The sequence below is a fragment of the Bos taurus genome, chromosome 5 (assembly GCF_002263795.3).
Source record: "Bos taurus isolate L1 Dominette 01449 registration number 42190680 breed Hereford chromosome 5, ARS-UCD2.0, whole genome shotgun sequence".
NCBI lineage: Eukaryota > Metazoa > Chordata > Mammalia > Artiodactyla > Bovidae > Bos > Bos taurus.
In genome coordinates, this window is record NC_037332.1 from 100,754,485 (window position 1) to 100,767,529 (window position 13,045).

Sequence of the window (13,045 nt, forward strand, 5' to 3'; positions counted from 1 at the left end):
TGAAGCTAAAGCATTTTATCTTCATTCAGCAAGCATTTGCCAGGTACCAAGGCCTCACACAATGTATTATTACAGTTTATTTAACCTAGCATTATATCACTAATAGTTTATTATCATCATTGGAATTATATTTTTTAAATTAATCTTTATTGGAGTGTAGTTGATTCATAATGTTGTCTTAGTTTCTGTTCACAGCAAAAGTGAATCAATTTTACATATACATATATCCACTCTTTTTTAGATTTTTTTTTCCCTCATGGATCATTACAGAGTACTGAGTAGAGTTCCCTGTGCTACACTGTGGGTTCTTATTAGTACCTATTTTATATACAGTAGTGTGTATGTCGATCCCAATTTCCCAGTTGATCCCTTCCCCCTCCCCCTGTGCTGTCCCCCTTGGTAACTTTGTTTTCTACATCTGTGATTCTATTTCTGTTTTGTAAATGAGTTCATTTGTACCATCTTTTTAAAGATTCTAAAGGTTATTTTCTTAGAAGATAAAATTAATTGATTGGCTTTATATTCTAGACGTTAAATGAACTAAGAAACTATAATAATGTATTACATGGGTTCATTTTATTTATAAATAAGTATAAAGATAGCTATAAAAAGTGAAAACTAAGCTTTCAAACAATGGAGAGATTATCTTTATATTTATTTTGTTTAAAATTCTGGGATAAATTTTCCTTTGTTTCGTTAATGAACTCTATCGGTTGACACTCAGGGAATGTGTGCTGTTCCCTGGACTTCCAGGAAAAGATCTGTGTTATGTATTTACATAAGTAGCTCTTAATTTCATCAAATCATATCATTTATTTTGATTTATTTTCTTAAAGATGTTTAAAGTTGCTGATTAATGACCACAACTAATGTAGTCTCAACATGCTATTTTTCATGCCCTTTGAAAATCTGAGCAAGTGGATTGAAGTGATCTGCAATTGATTTTTTTATACTGGAAGTAGTTAATATGTTACAAAAATAAATGGTTGGCCGTTTACTTTCACTACCCATCAGGTAAAATAAAAACCAGGGATTCTGGAATAAGAACAGAGTTCAAGGAATCAAAGACTCAGACTCCCATTCTTTCCTGTTCCTCTCTACACCATGAGGGGACATCAACTGCCTAATCCAGTCTTGATTCTGCTTTTCTTGCTCCTTCCCAGAGATGCTTCAGCTACCTCCAAACCGTAAGCAACATTTCCAGAAAATTCTATTCCCCTCCTCTCTCCCATTCTGTTATCCATTTCTTGATGTCTGCCTTTTTATTTCCTAATTCTCTATGAAATTATCTGCTGTTGAAAAGCATTGAAAAATGATTACCACAGGTGGTAAAAGGTACACTCCAGGTCCAGAAAACTCAGAGACACAAGGTAATAATATTTGTGAAATATTTGTGAAGCAAATATTCCATCATCCAAGATGATGGAATTCTACAATATTCACCAAATAAAAATATATAATTCCTACCCAAAAAAGAGATAAATTCTTTATTGGCTAATGAAAAAGGCTGCAGTGTCTTGTCTTTGTCATTGCAAAGTGACATAGTATCTTTGTCTCCTCCAAGTCATGGGTTCCCAAGATGGATGAGACCTAAAGACAAGCCAGGATTTGTGTGTTAAGTCACTCAATCTTTCACCAAATCTTTAAAGGCTAGCATTAGACTTTGAGAACATACAGATCAACAAAATGTGGGCTGTGACCTCAGTACCTCATAGTATAAAAGAGAGAGAGAAAGAGATGGTGCACAGAGAATGAAATAAAATGCAAAAACAGAACCAGGATTCTGTGGGAATTGTTGTTGTTCAGTTGCTAAGTTGTATCCAACTCTGCGACCCCATGGACTGTAGCCCGCCAACGTCCTCTGTCCAAGGGGATTTCCAGGAAAGAATACTGGACTGGGTTGCCATTTCCTCCTCCAGGGGATCTTCCTGGATCAGGGAACAAACCCTCATCTCCTGAGTCACTAGGGAAGCCCTCTGTGGGAATACTGACAAATAATACCTAACTCCTCATGGGAACGTATATAAAGGAAGGGGCATCACCAAAGTCTACATAAGGAAGTTGTTTTTGAGATGAGTCTTATGAAGCAAATAGAAGTTTTCCAGCTAGACCAGGACACTTCAGATAGACCGACAAGCATGAGCCACCAGAGCATCACAGAGTTCAGTATTTTGGGCTTTTCTAAATGATAGATAAACAGCAACAGAGGGATGATATTTTCTTCTGGGTGTACGTGGTAACACATCTGATGATTAGCCTAGTTTGTCTTCTATCTGCAGAGAGTGGAAGAAAGAAAAGAGCTAAGGTTGCATCCGAAACAGTATTGAAAATAGATTCAGTTCCTCTCCATGAATTGTTACCTCTTTAATGTTTCCTGAAACAAAGTGACCTCTGATACCATCATACAAAACCCAAGACCACATACAGACAGATTCTCTTACTGGTTGCAATAATAATTAATTAATTAATAATATCATTTGTTAATAAATTAAATGGAGAAGGAAATGGCAAAGTGTTTTGAGAGGACTGTTGACATATAACTGAGAATTAAAGTTGTATTAAAGTGTACAACACACATATATATTGTGAAAGGATTTTCCCCATTGACCTAACTAATCTATTACATAGATTAATGATTTATCTAGCACATCTGTCTCTCAGCTATCTACTTTTGAGGGAGAGGTAAAAACATTTAATTTCTGATCTCTGAGCAAATTGCAGTTACATAATACAGTTATCAGCCATAGTCACCATGTTAGATATTATATCTTCAGCTCTTATTGCCTCATAAATGACAGTGTATGCCCTTTTACCAACATATTCCTGTTTCCCTCTACCTCCCAGCCATTGGAAAGCACTTTTCTACTCTATGTTTCTAAGTTTGACTTTAAAAAAAAAAGATTCCTCATGTAAGTGATACCAGGCATAATTGTCTTTCTCTGGTTTATTTCACCTAGCACTGTGCCCTCAAGGGCCATCTATGTTGTCACAAAGGGCAGAATTTCCTCCTTTTTTTAAGGTCGAATACTATTCGTGTATGTGTGTGTATGTGTGATCACATTTTCTTGGTTCATTGAAAATTTCTAATTTAGAAAATTACCTCTATCCAAAATGTATAACAACTTATGGAGTGCTTATCCATAGCTTACAAATAGGTTTACTAATGTGGAAATAGTAAATTTCCACAATACTGGAGAAATGTATGGGTGTTTTAACTTGGTAGGGGGGTTCTGAGTTTCTAAGGTCTATACTCCTTGCCACTCCTGCTGAAATCTAACTTGGTTCTGTGACTGATGAAGATAGCAAAGATTATCTAGAAAACAACCACAATAACCCCTCCATGGCTGACCCAGACCCCTCTTCTCCACAGGCAGTACCTGGTGCTGGTCCCGTCACAGCTGTATGCTGGTGTTCCTGAGAAGGTCTGTGTCCTGCTGAATCACCTGAATGAGACAGTGGCATTGACAGTAACTCTGGAATCTGAGACGGAGGGCAGGAATCTCCTCACAGACCTGGAGGCGAAAAACTCCTTCTACTGCAGCTCCTTCACGGTCAGCATTCCTCCTCGGGGGAAGGGAAATCATTACAGAGAGAGCACATTAGTTGATGCCTTAGGTTCTGACCCCCAACAATTAAAAAATGTCAGCTTGGTGCTCTGTGATGACCTTGATGGGTGGGATAGGGGTGGGAGGGAGGTCCAAGAGAGAGGGGATATATGTATGTATATAGTTGATTAACTTTGTTGCCCAACAGAAACTAACACAACATCATCAAGCAATTATACTCCAATAAAAAATAAAATACAAAAAAGAAAAATGAGGAGTACAGAGTGAATTTCAAACAAGTCTAAAGATAAAATTTCTACTGAATATACTTTCATAATATTTACAAACAGAACTGGTACAATATACAAAAGATAACAATGGTTATAAGAAGGATTTTGTTTGTTCTTAAAGCAAACTTTGAAGGTAAATCATATTCATGCCTTTATAGATATAAACACAGATTCATAAAGTTTAGTGACTTATCTAAGTTCTCCCAGATGGTTGACGGTTAATGTACTGTCCTTGTAACCTTTTACTAACTTAAAGTATTAAAAAGTTAATCATACCAGCTTACTACCAATGATAATATACAGTGCTACTTTTGACTGTTAGAAAATAAATTTTAAAAATTATTTTAATACTACCATATTACTGTCAAAATGAGAACTTGTTATTTCCTTCATTGTCATGACTAGTTGAAGAATTACTTCATTTTTATTGCAATGACATTTCTCCTTTAATCAATTTAATAAATTGCTGCCTTCATGTTACACACTCATATTAATCTATAAAGCAGGGCACATTCCATTTGACCCTGAAAAAATGAAAGCGAAAGTATCTGTTTCTCAGTCATGTCCAGCTGACTCTTTGTGACCCTGTGGTCTGTAGCCCACCAGGCTCCTCTGTCCATGGAATCTCCAGGCAAGAATCTTAGAGTGGATAGCCATTCCCTTCTCCAGGAGATCTTCCTGACCCAGGGATCGAACCTGTGTCTCCTGCATTGCAGGTGGATTCTTTACCGTCTGAACCACCAAGGAAGCCTAGCCCTTACTAATTCCCATGGGACTAACTAGAGAAATGAGAAAGTCACAAAAGCTGAGACCCTCAGAAGTGGATCTGGACAGATTCTTCAGCTCATTTCTGTTTTACAGATTCCGGATTCTTTTCCCTTCGCATTCATAACCGTGCAGGTGCAAGGACCAACCCAGAACTTCATAAAGAAGAAGCCAATATACATTACAAAAGCAGAAAGCCTAGTCTTTGTCCAGACAGACAAACCCATCTACAAGCCAGGACAAACAGGTATAAGGAACTAAACAAGCAAAGGCAATCTGAAGGGTTGGAGGTGTAGTTCTCTGTTACCTTTTGGAAATCCTGGCACATTGTTATTTGTGTTACCACCCTGAATTTCCATTGGCGGCTTTCATGAGAAAAATCTCTGTGTTTCAGTGCAATTCCGCATTTTCTCTGTGGATGTCAACTTTCACCCTTTGAATGAAACGGTAAGTCTCATAGCAATGGCTATTTTGTTGTTGTTCAGTCACCAAGTTGTGTCTGACTCTTTGCAACCCCATGAACTGCCTCACACCTGCTTCCCTGTCCTGCACTAACTCCCAGAGTTTGCTCAAGTTCATGTCCTTTGAGTAAGTGATGCTAGCTAACCATCTCCTACTCTGTCACCCTCTTCTCCTTTGCCTTCCATCTTTCCCAGCAGTAAGACTGGCAGAAAAAAAAAAAAAAAAGCCAAAATGTAAAATCTGTTCTTTGGAGAACCTGAGACCAATATGAGATACTTAAACCTACCACAGAAAGTTCTCCAAAGCATATGGCTACTGGAGGATAAGGGAGATAAGTTCATCAACTACATTCTTAAAGTTAATTAAATATTCGGTTGAAATTATCTCCTTAAAGACTCAATTATTCTAAATGAACAAAAGAAAATAAATGCATTTGATATCTCTCTTAAGAGAAATGGAGAATTTCTCACAGATGAAAGTCAGCTGCCAAATAAAACTCATTATTTGGACCTTTTTACACAAATCTAGGTTACATTACTTCATAAAAGGAAATCATGATTTCTTTTCTGTTTGTTCTTTTTTTTAAGAATTTTTTTTCCATCTCTTAAAAAAAAAAATTTATCCATGTTTGGTTATGCTAGGTCTTTGTTGCTGCTCAGACTTTTCTCTAGTTGTGGAGAGCGGGGGCTGCTCTCTAGCCGCAGTGCACAGGCGTCTCATTGCGGTGCTTCTCTTGTTGCAGAGCACAGGCTTTAAGGTGCATGCGCTTAGTAGTTATGGTTCCCAGGCTCTAGAGCACAGACTCAGTAGTTGGTGCACACAGGTTTAGTTGCCTCAGAGCATGTAGGATCTTCCCAAATAAGGGATTGAAACTGTCGCCTTCACTGGCGGGTGGATTCTTTACCACTGAGCCATCAGGGAAGCCCCCATCATTTCTTCAGAGACTATGTCCCACACCGAACATATGAAGTGTTATGACTCAAACAGGGCCACATTTCCTCATCCAGACAAGAACTGAATAGGCTCAACTTCCTTCTGGTCCAAATACTGTTTTAATGCTGGTGTCACAGTTTTGTCTTTCTATACTCTGTCTCACATTCACCCTATTTGTTTTCTTTTCAGTTCCTGGTGGTTTATATTGAGGTAGGTAATATCTTGTGTCTCTCTCTTGGGATGAGGCCTCACTGTGAGTTATATTAACTTTCCTCTTTCCACTTTCTCCTTCCCCACTGCCACTTCTTCAGAACTAAATAAATACTGTTTTCCCTGTCTCTCATAAATCCTGGGGAGAGTGGATAAGATGTCAATGAAATAACAAAATACCCTGAGATGATGCAACGTAGTGGCTCTTCCAATATTTCTGACTGAGATAGTATGCATAATCACAAAAAGAGGTACTATCACCTGTCATATCTCAGCTGGGCAAGTTGCCCTTTTCTAGTCTAGAATTCTTAGAAACCTTTGCTAATACCTCTGGTGCCAATTTACCAACCAGCTAATTAGCCTGCTTCCCATGTCATCCTCCCTGAAAAGCTGTTCTACTCAAAACTATATATTTCAATTGCTTCAATATACTTGTGATGCTTTTACATATAGAACCCCAAAAGGAACCGGATTTTCCAATGGCCCAGTTTCAAATTGCAAGGGGGACTCAGTCAGCTCTCTTTCCCACTCTCAGTGGAGCCCGCACTGGGTCCCTACAAGGTGGTACTGCTGAAGGAGCCTGGGAAAAGAATAGAGCACTCTTTTGAAGTGGATGAATATGGTAAGAATTCTACACACGTCAAACACATGTATGACATTAAAGAATACAAGATTGGATCATTTTTATATGTAGTGACAAGCAAAAATCTAGCATATATCAATCAAAAAGTAGCAAGAATTTTTATTTATCTAAATATTTGCCAAACACTTCATGCACTATCTCATTAAATCCTTACAATAGCCCTCTGAGGCAGATACTATACCATCTCTATTTTACAAATGAGTATATTGATACTAGAGAAGTGAAAAATTTACCAAAATCATGGAGCCAAGAAGCATAAGAGATTTTAATAGTTCCAACTGACCCTATTCAAACATAAATTATTAACCAATATATTGTGTTATCTACATGCATCTCTTGATCTATATCTTATAACAGGATGTATTTTCTGGGATTGCATCCTTGCTGTCTGTAACCTACATGTAATTTACGCTAATAATAGTTCTCAGACATTGAAACCATCTTATTAGTTATCAATTATGTAGAATTTCTAATGTAAGTTAAATACATCATGCTGTGGATAAGGAGTTGTTGTTGTTCTACTGCTAAGTCATGTCCAACTCTTTGTAACCCAATGGACTGCAGCATGCCAGGCTTCCCTGTCCTTCACTATCTCCTGGAGCTCACTCAGACTCAAGTCCATGGAGTCAGTCATGCCATCCAACTATCTCATCCTATGCCTGCTCTTATCCTCCTGTCCTCAATCTTTCCCAGCATCACAGCCTTTTCCAATGAGTCAGCTCTTCACATCAGGTAGACAAAGCATTGCAGTTTCAGCTTCAGCATCAGTCCTTCCAATGAATATTCAGGTTTGATTTCTTTTAGGACAGACTGATTTGATCTCCTTGCTGTCCAAGGGACTCTCAAGAGTCTTCTCTAATACCACAGTTTGATAGCATCAGTGCTTCCATGCTCAGCCTTCTTTATGGTCCAACTCTCAAACCCATACATGACTACTGGAAACACCATAGCTTTGACTATACAGGCCTTTGTCAGCAAAGTGATGTCTCTGCTTTTTAATACACTATCTAGGTTTTTCATAGCTTTTCTTCCAAGGAGCAAGCAGCTTTTAATTTCATGGCTACAGTCACCATCTGAAGTGATTTTGAAGCCCAAAAATATAAAATCTGCCACTATTTCCACGTTTTCTCCATCTGTTTGCCATGAATAGGAGACTTATCACAAAAACAGGATTCTCCAGTCTCACCAGAACTGCCATGAGAATTATGGAACAGGGATTAACTATAGGAACGACTAACCTTATATACAACTGTGGGAGAGGCTGGAAAAGTCAGAGTCCCGCAGGAGGAGTTGGTGGATCTGAGGAAATCACTAACCAGGCCTCCTGAAGCAAGGTTGAGGATGTACAGATCAGAACTTACAAGGGCACATTCAGATTCCAGAGTGGACCACTGAGGGAAACTGGCAGAAGAATCAATGGGAGGATGTTAGCTCTCCCTCCTCCCACTTTGTATTTCTATAACCAGGTGTCTGGTAGTGGGCCCAGGGTCTCTGTGAGTCAGCAGGGTTAGAAGTTGGGAAGAAGAGCTAGAACAGACAGAGAAAAAAATAAGGACAAACTGAAAGTTTCTGGCCCATCTGTACCTGTGACCATGTCTAATCATCAGATCAGATCAGTGACTCATACGTGTCCAACTCTTTGCGACCCCATGAATCGCAGCATGCCAGGCCTCCCTGTCAATCACCAACTCCTGGAGTTCACTCAGACTCACGTCCATCAAGTCAGTGATGCCATCCAGCCATCTCATCCTCTGTCGTCCCCTTCTCCTCTTGCCCCCAGTCCCTCCCAGCATCAGAGTGTTTTGCAATGAGTCAACTCTTCGCATGAGGTGGCCAAAGTACTGGAGTTTCAGCTTTAGCATCATTCCTTCCAAAGAAATCCCAGGGCTGATCTCCTTCAGAATGGACTGGTTGGATCTCCTTGCAGTCCAAGGGACTCTCAAGAGTCTTCTCCAACACCACAGTTCAAAAGCATCAATTCTTCGGCACTTAGCCTTCTTCACAGTCCAACTCTCACATCCATACATGACCACAGGAAAAACCATAGCCTTGACTAGATGAATCTTTGTTGGCAAAGTAATGTCTCTGCTTTTCAATATGCTATCTAGGTTGGTCATAACTTTCCTTCCAAGGAGTAAATGTCTTTTAATTTCATGACTGCAGTCACCATCTGCAGTGATTTTGGAGCCCAAAAAACTAAAGTCTGGAACTTTTTCCACTGTTTCCCCATCTATTTCCCATGAAGTGATGGGACCGGATGCCATGATCTTCGTTTTCTGTATGTTGAGCTTTAAGCCAACTTTTTCATTCTCCATTTTCACTTTCATCAAGAGGCTTTTTAGTTCCTCTTCACCTTCTGCCATAAGGGTGGTGTCATCTGCATATCTGAGGTTATTGATATTTCTCCCGGCAATCTTGATTCCAGCTTGTGTTTCTTCCAGTCCAGCCTTTCTCATGATGTACTCTGCATATAAGTTAAATAAACAGGGTGACAATATACAGCCTTGATGAACTCCTTTTCCTATTTGGAACCAGTCTGTTGTTCCATGTCCAGTTCTAACTGTTGCTTCCTGATCTGCATACAAATTTCTCAAGAGGCAGATCAGGTGGTCTGGTATTCCCATGTCTTTCAGAATTTTCCACAGTTTATTGTGATCCACACAGTCAAAGGCTTTGGCATAGTCAAAACAGCAGAAATAGATGTTTTTCTGGAACTCTCTTGCTTTTTCCATGATCCAGTGGATGTTGGCAATTTGATCTCTGGTTCCTCTGCCTTTTCTAAAATCAGCTTGAACATCAGGAAGTTCACGGTTCACATATTGCTGAAGCCTGGCTTGGAGAATTTTGAGGATTACTTTACTAGCGTGTGAGATGAGTGCAATTGTGTGGTAGTTTGAACATTCTTTGGCATTGCCTTTCTTTGGGATTGGAATGAAAACTGACCTTTTCCAGTCCTGTGGCCACTGCTGAGTTTTCCAAATGTGCTGGCATATTGAGGGCAGCACTTTCACAGCATCATCTTTCAGGATTTGGAATAGCTCAACTGGAATTCCATCACCTCCACTAGCTTTTTTCGTAGTGATGCTTTCTAAGGCCCACTTGACTTCACATTCAAGGATGTCTGGCTCTAGGTCAGTGATCACACCATCATGATTATCTGGGTTGTGAAGATCTTTTTTGTACAGTTCTTCTGTGTATTCTTGCCATCTCATCTTAATATCTTCTGCTTCTGTTAGGTCCATACCATTTCTGTCCTTTATCGAGCCCATCTTTGCATGAAATGTTCCCTTGGTATCTCTGATTTTCTTGAAGAGATCCCTAGTCTTTCCCATTCTGTTGTTTTCCTCTATTTCTTTGCATTGATCACTGAAGGCTTTCTTATCTCTTCTTGCTATTCTTTGGAACTCTGCATTCAGATGTTTATATCTTTCCTTTTCTCCTTTGCTTTTCACTTCTCTTCTTTTCACAGCTGTTTGTAAGGCTTCCCCAGACAGCCATTTTGATTTTTTGCATTTCTTTTCCATGGTGATGGTCTTGATCCCTGTCTCCTGTACAATGTCACGAACCTCCATCCATAGTTCATCAGGCACTCTATCTATCAGATCTAGGCCCTTAAATCTATTTCTCACTTCCACTCTATAATCATAAGGGATTTGATTTAGGTCATACCTGAATGGTCTAGTGGTTTTCCCTACTTTCTTCAATTTAAGTCTGAATTTGGCAATTAGGAGTTCATGGTCTGAGCCACAGTCAGCTCCTGGTCTTGTTTTTGCTGACTGTATAGAGCTTCTCCATCTTGGCTGCAAAGAATATAATCAATCTGATTTCAGTGTTGACCATCTGGTGATGTCCTTCTGTAAGGTCTTCTCTTGTGTTGTTGGAAGAGGGTGTTTGTTATGACCAGTGCATTTTCTTGGCAAAACTCTATTAGTCTTTGCCCTGCTTCATTCCGTATTCCAAGGCCAAATTTGCCTGTTACTCCAAGTGTTTCTTGACTTCCTACTTTTGCATTCCAGTCCCCTATAATGAAAAGGACATCTTTTTTGGGTGTTAGTTCTAAAAGGTCTTGTAGGTCTTCATAGAACCGTTCAACTTCAGCTTCTTCCACATTACTGGTTGGGGCATAGACTTGGATTACTGTGATATTGAATGGTTTGCCTTGGAAACGAACAGAGATCATTCTGTCGTTTTTGAGATTGCATCTAAGTACTGCATTTCAGACTCTTTTGTTGACCATGATGGCCACTCCATTTCTTCTGAGGGATTCCTGCCTGCAGTAGTAGATATAATGGTCATCTGAGTTAAATTCACCCATTCCAGTCCATTTCAGTTCGCTGATCCCTAGAATGTCGACATTCACTCTTGCCATCTCTTGTTTGACACTTCCAATTTGCCTTGATTCATGGACCTGACATTCCAGGTTCCTATGCAATATTGTCTAATCATGGTGACCTTCAGAGACTAATGGAGCTGTTTCCCTCTCACCTTTGAAATCTTGGACAAATTCTGAAGAGAGTCTAGGAACTATAATACCAGCCTAAGTTACCATGGTGCTAACTGCCCATGGGTATGAATGGCATCTCTTTTTTGCCAGTAGTGACCTGCTGCTCCTTATTGTAATTGAAATCACTTCATGTGACTCTTTGTTACAAGATTCTGTAATAGAATCATTACTAATACTCTTGCAAGACTTTCTGCCTGCTCTCACACTTGTTTTTTTTTTTTTTTCTTTTATTGATAACAGTTTTGCCCAAATTTGAGGTCCAAGTGAAAATGCCCAAGAAGATTAGTTTCCTAGAGGATGAATTTGAGGTTTCTGTCTGCAGCCTGTGAGTTACATTTTTTACCTTATTTCTATTTCCCTATCCTGTTTGTATTGCACATAACGATTACTGACCTTCCAACTGTTTTAATTAAAGAAGGAACGAGTCTCTCCAACTGTCTGAGCTTAGACCAAGGAGCAGGGGTGATAGCATGCAATATGTTTACTACTGTTAGTAAAATTATTAACTGAGCATTTAAAATGTGCCAGGCAATGTTCAAAGTGCCTTGCACTTATTTGTGTTTTTGTTCTTACACTAACCTTGTGAGACGAGGATAATAATTCTCATTTTACAAATGAGGAAACTATAACATATAAAGAATAAACTAACTTGTTCAAGTTCCTGCAGACAATAAATGGCAGATTGGAATTTAAATCCAACAGTCTGGCTCCAGACCCTGAACCTTTCTCCATAATTCTATATTGCCTCGGCAAGTAACAAAAAAAATACATATAGCTCCATGAAGCATTTCTATATCCCAGACACTGGGCTAAAGTGAACCCAAACCATCTAATTCTGGAGCCCATAGCTTCCATGTTATTCTATGTCTTATTATCTCCTATTTTGTATTGTCCCCCATTTTTTAAACTCTGGGAAGCTAGAAAGATGTTAAGCAGACCCTCTATCTTAAATGCTGGATATATTAATATAGAATTAAAAATGCATGTCATTTAACTTTTTTGCAAGGTAGAAATAGAGATACAGACATAGAGAACAAATGTAGGGACACCAAAAGGGGAAAGGGGTGTGGGATGAATTGGGAGATTGGGATTGACATGTACACACTACTGATACTATGCATAAAATAGATAACTAATGAGAACATGCTGGTTAGTGCAGGAAACTCTACTCACTGCTCTGTGGTAACCTAAATGGTAAGGAAATCCAAAAAAGAGGGGATATATGTTTCTGTATAGCTGACTCACTTTGTTGTACAGCAGAAACTAACACAATATTGTAAAACAACTATACTCTGGTTTAATAAAATGAAATTTTAAAAAAGAAATAAACAAAATGCATGCTATTTATTTCTTCCCTGATTGCCTTTGGGCAATAAAGTCCCCTCCAGTTACATCAAGGAGGTTGGATTTACTGCTTGCTTTTAAAAACAACATGAAAAACATGTGTTTTCCTCCTTCTCACCAGCTTTGATGCTTCACATTTTTTCATCAGGGAGAAAGCCTTTTGCTTCAGATTTAAAGAGAAGATTCAACAAAGTGACTAAATTTAGTAAATAATGTATTACTTTATCAGCACGTATAGAAATTTGAAGGGGAGGAGACACTAAAAAGAGGAAGCTTGGGGTTTCTGAGACCGAACTTCACCTACTTAACAGTTTGGACAGGGTCTCAAATTTAAGTATGCATCAGAATC

At 38.9% G+C, this 13,045-nt stretch overlaps 1 protein-coding gene across 2 annotated transcripts in view; it reads left to right on the plus strand.

Annotated features, from left to right (window-relative positions):
* The first annotated feature begins 1,048 nt into the window (after nt 1-1,048).
* Nucleotides 1,049-13,045, plus strand: part of LOC506828 (pregnancy zone protein) — a 57,318-nt gene continuing 45,321 nt past the window's right edge. The window contains exons 1-7 of one of the 2 annotated variants that reach the window (XM_024992660.2): nt 1,049-1,187; nt 3,371-3,551; nt 4,697-4,847; nt 4,995-5,047; nt 6,185-6,205; nt 6,659-6,827; nt 11,593-11,677. In XM_024992660.2, coding sequence (XP_024848428.1) covers nt 1,105-1,187; nt 3,371-3,551; nt 4,697-4,847; nt 4,995-5,047; nt 6,185-6,205; nt 6,659-6,827; nt 11,593-11,677 — 743 coding nt within the window. In that variant the 5' untranslated portion in view covers nt 1,049-1,104. Of the gene's footprint in view, nt 1,188-3,370; nt 3,552-4,696; nt 4,848-4,994; nt 5,048-6,184; nt 6,206-6,658; nt 6,828-11,592; nt 11,678-13,045 lie in introns of those variants that run through there. The other variant, XM_024992661.2, reaches the window with a different exon arrangement.